This window comes from Mesoplodon mirus (genome assembly GCF_964341445.2).
Source record: "Mesoplodon mirus genome assembly, chromosome: 5".
Lineage (NCBI taxonomy): Eukaryota > Metazoa > Chordata > Mammalia > Artiodactyla > Ziphiidae > Mesoplodon > Mesoplodon mirus.
In genome coordinates, this window is record NC_138980.1 from 18,689,113 (window position 1) to 18,702,095 (window position 12,983).

Genomic DNA, 12,983 nt, shown 5'->3' on the forward strand with positions numbered 1-12,983 from the left:
ACCAGAAATTAGGTCTGCTTGGAGAAGAGAGTCACCCCTGATTTTGGCAAAAGCGTAAGGCAAGGGGACAGACACTTGGTGGGTTGTGGCTGGCTCCCAGGACACTAGAGGGCCACTTCCCCTTTCTAAGCTCCTCCACTTCCCTTTCCTCAAAAGGAGAGGGGACTTTGCACTGACCCAGTTCCCAGTATATACGTGAAACTGCCCTGCTCGGTGTGGCAGTTCCCCAGACGCTTGGGTGCAGGATAAGCAAGGGTCTGGGTTCAGGGAGCAGCCCAGCTTTCAACACGCAGTCCCTCAAGTGCCAGTTCTTGGTGACCTTCAGGGAAAAACAGCTAATGGCTGTACCCATCGTGGGAAACAAAGGAGGAAGGAGAAAGGGAGAATCTTCTGGAATTTCTAAACATTTCTCTTCTCCCATCACTTCTCCAGGCTTCTACAGCACTTCCCCTGGGATTATGCCCATTTTACAGATGAGGAGATGGGTTTCGACAGGGAGGTGGAGTTGTCTGAGACGCGACAGCAGGAGAGTGAGGAAGCTGCAAACTGAATGCATGACTCCTCGTTCTAAATCTCACATTTTGTCCCAATCATCCCAACGCAGGGCTGGTGCTCAGCAGGTATTTGCTGAAATGGTCACCATGCCTCACTGTCTGTCCCAAGGTCCTGGCTCACAATGCTCTTCTGGGCTGGTAGGAGTGGGAAGGTAGATAGAGAAATAAAGCCAGCATGAGACACCACACAGAGGGGTAAGGGCTGCCCCACAGCCAGGGAAGTGCTTTTGCTTCTGCTCATCTGTGAACTTGGGAAGTCAGAATATGGGAGAATCACTATCGAAAATGAGATTGGCTGGGTTTTTCATTCATTAGTTCACACACACGATTGAGCACCTGCTATAAACTTGGACAGTGGGGTAGATGATGAAAGATCCAACACCTGCCTTTAGTCTGGGAGATAGACAGGTAAACTGATGGTTAACCCAAGGAGGTAAGTGTCTCAGTGGAGGGGCTGTAGGAGCCAGGAGTGAATCAGTAATCCTGGGAGACCTCAGAGACAGCTTCCCAGAGGAGGTGATGCCTGAACAGAACCTTGAAACACTTCAAAGTGCACAGCAAAGAAGGTACAGGAATTTCAAGCAATGGGGATGACGTGTATAGGTGCAAGTCAAGACAGAGCAGAGTAATGTGTGCATGCGGTGGTTCTGCGTGATAATTTGTACTATAAGCAGTAGATGGTAATGGAAAAGGTCACCAACAGTCATTATCTGTAGTCCTTACAATAGTCCTGTGAGCTTGGTATTGTTAACATATTTCACAGATGAGAAAACTGAGGTTCAGAGCGAGACTGAGCAAGGCTTCTCACGGAAACTGGGTCCTGACCCCTGGTGGCTGAACATATTATAGCACCCTCACGTGAAAAGATATTCAAAGAACATTTATTTAAGAAAGCTATTAGGACACTATTAATTGCCAGTAGCAGAAACCCAGTTAGAAGAGGCTGGGATTGGTAGAGGTAGGGAATTAGCTTATAGAACTGAAGAAATCAAGAATAGCTTCAAGTTGGATTCAGGAGCTCAAATGTCATCATAAATTTGTCTTTCTCCAGCTTTCAACTCAGTTTCACCTGTGTTGCCTTCATTTTCAGTTAGAGTCTCCCCATGAGGCCACCATGAGCTCCAAGCTTACATCTTACCATCTTAGTAGCCCCAACGGAAAATATTCCCCTTTCCTCCCGTTCCAACAGAAAGTTTTAGGCTTAAGTTTCATTGGCTGGATGGGGTCCTGTCTCTACCTCTGTACCCAGACCTGGAGCCAATGCGATGAATAAGGCAAATCTCACCTCACCCACATCGACAAAGAGTAGGGAAGTTTGGATCCCAAAGAAGAATCAAGAACCAAGAGAAGGGGAATTGATGATGAGAAGGTAAAAATAAGATGTTTACCATAAGCACTTACCGAATGGCAGACAACCTATTATGTGCTCTCCTAGAACCCCATTTACATCTCTGAGCCTCAAGTGTCAGAGCTCAAGATGGACCATAAGGGAGTCCAGGAATATTAAATGTACAAGTATCTCTAGATGTGTGTAATGTAATAAAGTCTACACAGTGTGGGACTCCAGCTTAGTGTCTCATCCCACCTTACACTTGGCATGGATGGCAAGCTAAGTAAAGGAGGAAGGGCTCCATACCACTAGACATTATTAAATTAAATATGCATGGCAAAAAATTTTAATAAGAGGATGAAAATTCCATATGGTAAGGAGGAAAGAGAAGGAGAAAAAAAGGCAGTTTAAAACAAAGCAAAAAAAAAGACAGAAAATTTTAGAAAAGATGGGACAAATGTAGAACACAAAATCACATTGAAGAAATCAGTCAAAATATATCAGTAATCACAGGACAAGTAAATGGAATATCCTGGGCCAATTTAAAAATTGGAGATTGTCAGATTTGATTATTTTTAAACCCAAAAAAATATTTTTACAAGAGATAGACTTAAGGAAACAAAAAAGTTGAAAGTATAAGGAATGAAAAATAAGATATACTAGGCAAATACTAACCAAAAGAAATCTGGGTAGCTATATTAATATCAGACAAAGTGAACTGTAAGCAAAAAATATTACTAAAGATAAAGAGGGTCACCATCTTTTGAAAAAAGATTCAGTTCACTAGAAAGATAAGAATTCTAAACTTGTATGTACCAAATAAACCAGCTTCAAAAAGTAAAACTGACAAAGTAACATTAACAAAACTACAAAGAGAAATTAATCATTAACATCATAAGCAAACAATATTAAGACTAAAAGGGAGATATTGTTATAGATTTTTAAGAGATTAAGAAACATCATAAAAACATTGTGGTCAATTTTATGCCCAAAACAAGGGAAAATTCAGAGGCAGTGCACGAGTTCCTAGCAACAGAACTTACCAAAAGTGACTTGGGAAGAAATAGAAAACCCGAATGGTCCTATAACCATTAAAAAATAAAAAAAGTTGGCTTCCCTGGTGGCGCAGTGGTTGAGAGTCCGCCTGCCGATGCAGGGGACGCGGGTTCCTGCCCCAGTCCGGGAAGATCCCACATGCCGCGGAGCGGCTGGGCCCGTGAGCCATGGCCGCTGAGCCTGCGCGTCCGGAGCCTGTGCTCCGCAACGGGAGAGGCCACAGCAGTGAGAGGCCCGCGTACCGCAAAATAAAATAAAAAACAAACAAAATGAAGAAAGTGAATGAAACACCAGTAGTGCTTGGTTTTGCCAAGGAGTTCTACCAAACACTCAAGGAACAGATTGTTCCGGTCCTGCTCAAACTCTTCAGAGGAGAGGAAAAGGGACACTCTCCTGTGTATTTGATGAGGCCAGTAGAGTGTAGATTCAAAAACAAGTATGAGAAGGGAGAAGATAAAAATGAGAAACAACCCAGATGTCCACCAGCGGGTGAATGGATAAATAAATTGGAGTATCTTCCCATAATGGAGTACTTTATGACTGTGAAAACGAACTACAGGTTCACGCATTGACAGAGTTTAATCTCAAAAGTATAATGTTAAACAACAACTAAAAAAAGGAAGCTACAGAAAAAAAAAATCCTAAAACATGATTCCATTTATATAAAAATAAAATGCGGGCAGAGCAACACAGTATATTATTCAGGGGTACATTCATACTTGCTGAAACAAATCAAGGGCCTGGTAAATTCTATTTCTTAACCTGAGAGGTGGTTACACTTGTATTCATTTTAATATTCTTTAATATTTTAAGCCACACACATACGTTTTTTATATAGCCTCTTTGATGTATTTCATTTTAAAATATTTTATGACACAATCTCCATGTAGCAAAAAGATATGTCTGAGTAGAGGAGTTATTTGAGATGTTTATTTTCTTCTTTTTGTTAGTCTCTATGTTCTGAATTTTTTACTATGAACGTGATACTTCCATAATAATATTATTTTAAATGATTTTACAGCCTTTTAGAAGAAGGGAGGTAATTTCCTAGCCTAGAGCTAGCTTGTCTTTGATAATTTCACTAATCTACATGAAAGTCACTTTATCACACTTCAGGCTCCATCTGGAATGTTAATCCAAGGGTAGAAACCTGCCTACTTGGTCAAATATGTACACTGCTGGCATGGAGAGGAACCAGAGCCTCTGAAGTGCAGGGGTGTGACCTGGAGGTCCAGGTGAGGGCAGGTGTTCTGGGGACAGTGGGGCTGGCCAAACCCACGAGAGAGCTTGGGCTGTGCAAAGCCTCCAGCACTGGCTAAGCCAGAACATACCATGCATCCAAGGAAGCTTGGGTGTTGGCTGTGGGTGCTGGCTGTGTCCTTGTTCACAAAGTCTTTACAAAGGCAGGCATCCAAATCTACACCTCCCCTCCGATGGACTCTAAGGGGAAGCATTATGCCTTTCTCTCTCTCCATGTGGAAGGGAGTGAGTTTGAATCCTCTGGTGGCCAGAATACCTTAACAGATGATGGCTAGAGCTGAGGCCAGGCACGAGTTTCATGGGACATCCGGAGGACCCGCAGTGAGTCTCGGGACCAAGCAAGGGCTAGCCTCCAGCCTGAAACTGGACAAAGAAAACTACTGCTCCAGCCTAGGCAGGGAAGCAAGAAACTAGGTAGCATCCATTGCCTTAGACAGAGCTAAAGCCAGATTTTGTCCTGCCCTGGAGCTGCAGAGACACCCAGGCAAAGTGTCTAGGGACACCAAGCAATGCTTAGCTTCTCCTGCATTGGGGCCAAGCATGAAACAGGATGGGCCAGGACTTGCAAGGACACTCCTCAAACCACAGTTGCTTGCAAATCTGCTTCCCTGTGCAGCCCATAGTCCTCTCCCAACTGCATAATATACACTTAAATCTCTACACCACCTGGCTGTTTTCACTGAAATATATTTATAAGACTTTATATCATCACCATAAATGGAAATGCAGTATCACTTGTGGAAAACACAAAGTACTTGTGATCATAGAAACAATGACACAAAACAATGCCACCCAAGTTTGGCCAGATCCCATTGCCTGATTAAAGCTCTGAGACTGACCCCACTCCAGGTTATAAAGGGACACCTTCGTGTTGAGTACTAAAAACACAGGCCCTCCACACTGAGGCTTTTTCTCTTGACCTCAGAAGGCTTGAAATAAAAACGATGCAGGAATTCTTACTCACTGAAAGTATCGGAAGGAAAAAGCAGGTCAGCTGTCCACATCTTAGCAGGCAACAGGGCAAAGGAATTTTGTATACCCAGATATGGGGGAAGTCTTCATCTTTCTGAAAATGTATGTCAAATACTTTGTTAAAAACTTTCCTCGCAAGTGTTTGGCTAACTTACCTTCAGTGACCTTCAATCAGCTTGACTCAATGGACATAACTGAGGACCTACTATGTGCCGGCGGCCACTTAGTAGGGGTTTGAAAGGCAAGCGCCTTGCCTTCAGGGACCACACATTCTAATGGAGAGACAGACGCATTCACAACTGATTTTAATGCAAGGCTGAATAAATCTTTGTGTCTTCTTCCCCCAACCTTCCCCCAACTCAAGCAAAACATGATGTAGGTGTTCAGGAAACATTTTATTCAGACACAGAAAGAGCAAACATTCAGTGGGCTCCTACCATGAGCCAGGCAATGTGTGGGATACTTTAAAACATATTTTATAACACTTAATCCTTTCAAGAATTGGAAAGGTGGTTATTTTTACCTTCACTTAAGGTTCAGAGAGGTTAAGTAACTTGACCAAGGGTACACAGCATGTTAGAAGCTGATTTGGGGTTTGAAAGCAAGTCTCCTGAATGCTCCCCATTGTGGGTTGAGGGAACAAGTCCCTGTTTCATGTGGGAGGTTCCCCGCCCCATACTACCCCACCTTTCCCAGCTCCCGGCTTAGAAGAAGCAAAGACCAGAGGCTAGGTCTGGCCCTACTGGCCTTGCTCAGTGGTCACCTCAGCCCTAACCTATGCTTGTGTCTCCCCAGGAAGCCAGCGATGTCTTGCACCCTGTGCTCCAGCAATCTTCTGAGCTGCTGCAAGAGCCTGTGGGCGCTTAAGTTCCTCCAGAGACACGTGGGAGGCCCCTTGGAGGAGCAGCCGGGAGAGCCACTGTCGGAGGAGCTGCTAAGGACACTGGCCCAGGAATCGGTGAGGACGCTGCCCTCTGAGGCTGTCTAGACCCAGTCCCAGAACGCTGAAGATCCTGCTTCTGGTCACCAAAATTTGACTCCTGGAGCCACTAAGGACCCAGCAGCCCCCCCAAACCACCCAGGACACACCCTAGCCTGAGTCTGGGGACTCCCAGAGCACATGGTGGGTGCTGGGGTCCTCTGGCCTAAGATGGAGCAGCCTGCTCTGCGCTCAGACTCCCCTGGGTCTGGGTCTGCTGAATCCCATGGGTTCAAAGCTCAGGTTGGTGCTGGCCCTGAGTCATGGGCAGAGACGGTGGGACTTTCGGGGATGTGCACACAGGTGTGTACACGGAGGTGTATGTGCCGACACACGCCTGCCCTCTGAGCATGGCAGAGGGTTGTTGCCATGAAACATTGGCCTCTCACTCCCTCGTGGGTTCTGTGGGATGAAGGGAGGGCAGGGAAGGACATTAGCCTTTAATGAACACCTACTGTGTGCCGAGTACCTCACCCGCATGAGCTCACGTCATCCTCGTTACTTGTGGCAGGGATGGTCGACCTGTCTTTACAGGAATGGAGACTGAGGCTCAGAGAAGTAAGGGACCACTCAGCTAGAAAGTGTGCCTGGCACATAGGAGGCACTTGAGAATAGTTGCTAAAGGAAGGAAGGAACAAACAGACGAATAAACAAATGGGAGGATGGGTAGAAGCCCATGCTCTTGACACAACACTACACTGCCTCTCAGGAGAGGCCACGATATTTCCTTGACTCAGCAGACCCTCCTGCTAGCGAGGCTCAGACCCGGAGCCTGGGGGTGGGGGTCCCTTCATGCTGCAGTTCTGACCCTCTCTGGTGCTTTCCATCAACAAGGAGTGGCATGGAGCAGACTTGCTGCGGCAAGTTTGTGGGGCCACAGGGAGGGACAGGGAGAGGTGGGGTGGTGAGGACATGACAGGCAGGGATGGGGAAGTTGGCCCCGCTGCACCCTCTGCTGGATGCGGGACCTTGGGCATGGCGGCGGACACCTTGGAGCAGCTCTTTACTCCTCTGTCCCGGGGGCTACGCTCCCCATTCCTATTTTCAGGGCTGTTGAAGAGGCCCAAGGAGGTGAAGGCGGTGGCAGCCCCAGAGGGATGAGGGTGATCCTGGGCTCTCCTCGCTGACCGCTGCCCCTCCCTGAGCCCACTCTTCCCTTGGTTCCAAGAACCCCTGTTGTGGTCCCCAGAACCCCTGTTGTGGTCCCCCTCCCCATTCACCCCTGCCTTTTCAGTCCCTCTTTCAGCCCACCGTTCTCTCCCCAGCCACCACATGTGCTGTTCCCCAAGGTTCAGTCCCGAGTCTTCTCCTCTCACTGCGATTTCTCGCCCTCTGTGCCCTCGTCTCCACCCTCTGAAGGTACCAAGAGACTTATCTCAAAGGAGATTACTCACACATGTGTACCTGGAGCCCAGGCTCCTTCTGGGAGCCTTTGACCGACTTGCAACCTCATCGTGAGCATGTCCACAGCGGCACCTTGACCATCTCCTCTCCCAGGGTCCCCCTTCTCGGACAGAAGCCCTGACATTGGCTTCAAAGGTCAATCTTGGCATCAACTTTCTCCTGGCTCTGCATGGTCCATCCTCTTGTATCCTAGCTCCTGCTTGTATCCACCATTTACCTGGTTCTCTCCACCTGCCCTGTCATCACTCAGTTCCACTGCCATCCCCTCCATCAGGACAATTGAAACAGCTTCCCATATTCCCCACTGGCCTCCCCCATGCCCACCCTCCACCCCACGGCCACACTGGGCTGTGCAAAATGCAAACCCATACAGAAAAACATCTTTCCCACAGCCCTCAGGCCCTGCGTGATGGGCTCCGACATGCCTTCCAGCCTCCTCTCGCCCCACACTCCCTTCCATCTCTTCATCCCAACCCTAGCGACCTTCTCCTTTGGGTTTATTTATCTCACTCCTCCTCCAGCTACCAGGCCACACACAGAGCTGTTTCCATGACTTGAAAAGCTCTTCTTGCCCTTTCAGCCACAGGATCTCAGCCAAAACATCACTTCTTGAGGGAGTCTTCTTTGACCCTCCCTATTGGGTCAGTCCTCCCACCCATACCCACAGAACTGTCCTTGGAAGCCATGGGTATGGTTGTCATTTACAGTCATCTGTGTAGTTCCCTGACCCCTGTCCGTCTCCCCTACTCAGGAGGTCATGAGTCCTGCCTATTTCTGTTGACCATTGTATGTCTAGCCCTTAGAAGACTCTTTGGCCTATATAGTAGGAGCTTTAAGCAGTTTATCTGCCAATACACCTGAAGGCACAATTTGCCCCAGTGGCCCCCAGAGATGCTCAGTCTCTTGGCTGGATTCCTTCTGGAAACCCCAGAATCCCATTCTTGGAAATTTCCCCAGGAGTCTGAGACAGGTGAATCTCTAAGTCATGACCAAGTAGATGGAGCATAAGACTGGTCTGGCTGATCACAGACTCAGCTGGTCAGGGCTGAGGTCAAGGTGCTCACATGCCACTTGCCACTGCAGGTATGGCTCTAGCTGCCCCTGCCCTTCTGGGGGCCTCCTGGAGCCCCTACTGGCTGCAGAAGTGGGGCACATGCTCCCTAGAGGAGAAGCATCTGTGGTGGGCCCCCAAATCCATATTTTGTGTTACCATCGTGTTCCAATAAAGCTATCAAAACAGATGCTGCCTTGCGGTTTTATTTTTTAACTTCCTGGTGAGGAAATACTCCCCAAACTTCATCATATGGTGTGTCTTGATTTAGAAAAAGAATTATCATAAAATGTTGGGGTAAAGGCCAACTGGGAAATTGCCTTAAAAGGTAAAAGAGTTTTCAGGTAATTAGGTCTCATCTTGAAATGCCCTGTTAGAAATGAGGGGCGGGCTGATGAGAAGGGTCAGATCTTCTTCCTGCTCACCTAGTGAGACAGGTACATGGTCGGCACTCAGTAAGTGTTTGTGGAATGGAATATTTCAGAAATTGTCAGATCCAGAGATACTTTTGGTAGGTGGGAGAAAAAGGCATCTTTAAAATGGAAAACTTGTCAATCGGGGAAGTCTTCCACAGTCAAGAGTAGGTGGGTGAAGTGTAAGTAAAAAACCAGGTCAAGGAAAAAATTCATCGATTCTGTGCAAGGAATGATTCCCAAAGGCACCCATGAAAGGGTTTGGAAAAGGGAGGGAGTTGATCAGTGTCAAGGTCACCATTTGATAACTGCAGTGTCGGCGGTGAGCAGTGTCCCCTGGGGTGGAAGGAGGAGGCTGTAGGAGGCTGTGAAATCCTGAACTTCGGGCCTTGCAGAAGAATACACCAAGACACACCTTGATGAATTTCCACAGGAGGCAGAGAAGAGATCGTGAGTCATCACAATCAGAGCTTATAGGAGCTGATCTTCCAGAAATGGATTTTGATATATTTCAGGGTAGAGAAGACAAAGCGTGTTAAGAGGTCCTTGGGGAAGATGAAAGTAGTAGACCGATGGAGTCATTAGATGATGTCAAGCAGTTCTATGTAGATGGTATAAAAAGGATGGGGAAGTGTCCCCTGAATGATAACTGTGCGTGCAGTGAATATCGGGGCACTTTATACGCACCCAGCCAGGGCTGGAAACCTGGGAACAACACTTTCCAGAATCCTCTTCCAACAGGTTCAGCTTCCACCAGTGGGAAGCAGAGGAGAAGCAAAACCATTGTTGCTAAGTAGATCAAGGGAGGAGGGACAGGAGGAGGGGAAGTAGGCCCAGGTGGGTACAAGGGGCTACCACAGGAGTCTTGGAGCAGAGAAGTTCTAGAGGGAGCTGCACTAGGGAATGTTGTCTCATCCTGTGGGTGATGGGAAGGCTTTGAAAGGCCCTCATCAAGAGGGGACTAAAATGATGAGGTCTGTACTATAAGAAGATCTTTCAGAGTCCAGTCTGGGGAAATCCACTAAGGGGGCAGGGGGTAGAGGCAGAGTGAGTGCAGGCAGCTCCATTGCAGGGGGGGGGCGGGGTTTGACAGCTGCATCTTATTAGGATCTACTCCAGACCCTACAACAGACTTCAGGCTACAGACTGGGAACCCAAAGGAATCAGACCCTCCATGCCCTCCAGAGAGACAGGCATTACCAGGGAATCAGAGGAGGAATGGGACATGGGGGCCAGAGCTGGGGTCGCTCGGGGTGGAAAGTGTGGGAGTTGTGTGTGTGTGTGTGTGTGTGTGTGTGTGTGTGTGTGTGTGGAGTGTGGAAGGATGTGGACCAAAGAAGCATGAACTTCTAAGAGGAAACATTCCTGGTGCACATCGGGCTGTGTTTAAACGCAGGGTAGAAGTGTGGCAGGTGGTGGGAATGCTCGGAGCCAGGATGGAGGGAATCCACTTGGCATCTCATCTCAGCTAAACCACTGACAGTCAACACTTGGCTGATCAGACTCCATCTGGAGCTTTGGGGGAGAGTTTATCATCTTCATTGTCCATTTTAGGGGGCTCTTTCCAGGTCAGTCAAGCAAGGAATGACAGCCTAGAACACACTTCTCCACCCCAATTCCCAAATCCCACCAGAACTCCAAGCATTCCAGTGATAATTCAGGAGCCCTCAGTGGTCACCAATAGCCCACAGGGTGACTGGGAAAAGGCTCCCTTCGCCTTGCCGGCAGCCCTACGGGGCTCGTTATTTTGTGATTTTGGAGGCCATTGCACCATGACCCCAACCTCCCCATTCAGGGTCACACAGAACAACATGTTTCTCACACCCTGAGATGCCACCTTGTGAGTCAGAGCACTGGCCTGGCTGGACCTCGGCCCTCACTCCCTGGGGCTTTGTGAAGGCTCTCATGTGCCTGGTGGGCCTGGCAGGATTCACAAGGAAATAGAGCCCCAGAGGGACATGCCCTCTGGGCTGAGCTATTCCCAGATAAACCTGTTCTTCACTTTCAACTGACAATTACAAGCCCTTTCATGAATCTAGATGTTACATCAGGCCCTCCACAGACACTGGTCCAGTTTTTCCACTGGGAACAGGCAGAGGTTAGCATCCCCACAACCTGGGGCCTCAACAGGGACAGGGCTCACCCCAAGTTAAAAATCCAAGTGACGTGGTTTCCAGCCCAGACCTGCTTGTCTCCAAAGTCCAGATATTTTTTTAATCATTCATATTATGAAATTAATTTGTAAGGATTAAGCAATAATCAGACACAGCCTCTTTTCAAAATTGTGACATTACAGAGAAAGTCAGAGTTCCTTGGACCATCCCTCCCCATCCTTTTCCTCTAGTGATTTCCAAGGCAAACACTGCTAACACGTTTGCTGTATGGTGTTTGGTTCAGTTTTGCTTGGTTTTCAACATAAAAGTTATACTGCACCTCAGGAACTGAACTCAATAATCTGTCTTCAAGGTTCAACCATATTAGCACATAAAGGGCTCCCTCTTATTTTGTCCCATGGTATCGGTACCCACAGTTCATTTAGCTGTTTCCCCTAGCCATGGACATCTGAATCGCTTCTAATTTCTAGTAATTTAAATAATAATATGCTTTTCCATTATAGGTTATTACAAGATATTGAATATAGCTCCCTGTGCTATACAATAGATCCTTGTTTTTTATCTATTTTATATATAGTAGTTTGTATCTGTTAATCCCAAACTCCTAATTTATCCATTGCCTGACCCTTTCCCGTTTGGTAACCCATAAATTTGTTTTCTATGTCTGTGAGTGGTGTTTCTGCTTTGTTAGTAAGTTCATTTGAATCACTTTTCTGTACACCTGAAACTAACACAACATTGTAAATCAACTATACTTCAATTTAAAAAATAATAATATGCTGACCATCTGAAACAATGTTTCCTTGTGTACACCTGCAAGTGGGTTCTGTTGTTATTGGGGGTGGTGTGTGTGTGTGTCCATCTGTCTGTGCACGTGTGTTTAGCATACCTACAAGTGTAACTGTGGATATGGAGCATGTGTGTTGCTGAATAGCCCTCCAGAGAGGCACAGCTCATTCAAGCTCCCACCAATAACACTAGGCGGGGCCTGGCTCCCCAAAGCCCCACCATCCACTTGTGCCTTTTCTACCATGCCCTCTGGCTTCTTTCATCGCTGAGAAATTAGAATATTCCTCCTAGAGATGCCTTACCTCCAGTCAGTGCAGGCAGGTCATTTAGGTAGAAGAAATTTTCAGAGACCCCCTTGGGTTCGCCCCAGGTTTCCCATGAGCCCTACCAAGCCTTGCCTTCCTCATTGGGGTCCTTTTAGCGGAGGACAGCCTTGTCGAAGCCACACCACTGGAGAGAGGTTGTATCAGTTCACAAGAGCCACAGTAGTGTTGCATAACAAATATCCACAAACACTCTCAGCGTATGACAGTAACATTTATATAACTCATGAAGCTGTAGGCTGGCTAACGAGGATGGGCTCTGCTGGGGTTGTTCATCTTTGCCCCATAAGTCTCTCTTTTTCTCTTGGGACCAGCAGGCCGACCCAGGCATGTTCTTCTCACAAAAATGGCAGGGACACAAGAGAGCAAGCCCAGGAACACAAGTGCGTTTCAGGTTTCTGAGCATCTTGCCTGCAAACATACCATTAACCAAAGTAAGTCTCATGGGCAAGTCAAGGATGGAGTGAGTATACCTACCCCTCCCACAGAATTGAGGTGGAGTGAGGGATGAATGTTACTGGATGACTATCTAATGCATTACAGTGGCAGAGCCTGGGTGGGAACTGAAGTCTGCCTGACTCCAGAGCTCGACATCCTCAGGATGGAGGAGACCTGGGTCTCCCAAGTGATTGGAAATTCCCTGGAGCTCCCTAAAACTCCTACTCTTCAATATTACAGTTGCTTCCAGCCTCCTACATACCTTATGCTCGTTCTTTACCCTGGCCTACAGCAAGATCT

General features: G+C 47.3%; 1 protein-coding gene across 6 annotated transcripts in view; it reads left to right on the forward strand.

Moving 5' to 3' along the window:
* Nucleotides 1–8,787, forward strand: part of HRH2 (histamine receptor H2) — a 47,859-nt gene extending 39,072 nt beyond the window's left edge. For 4 of the 6 annotated variants that reach the window (XM_082622077.1, XM_082622078.1, XM_082622076.1 and 1 more), the window contains one exon: nucleotides 5,968–8,787. In XM_082622077.1, coding sequence (XP_082478203.1) covers nucleotides 5,968–6,160 — 193 coding nt within the window. In that variant the 3' untranslated portion in view covers nucleotides 6,161–8,787. The remainder of the gene's footprint in view (nucleotides 1–5,967) is intronic. The other 2 variants (XR_014294151.1, XM_082622080.1) reach the window with 2 other exon arrangements.
* Nucleotides 8,788–12,983: the final 4,196 nt, after the last annotated feature.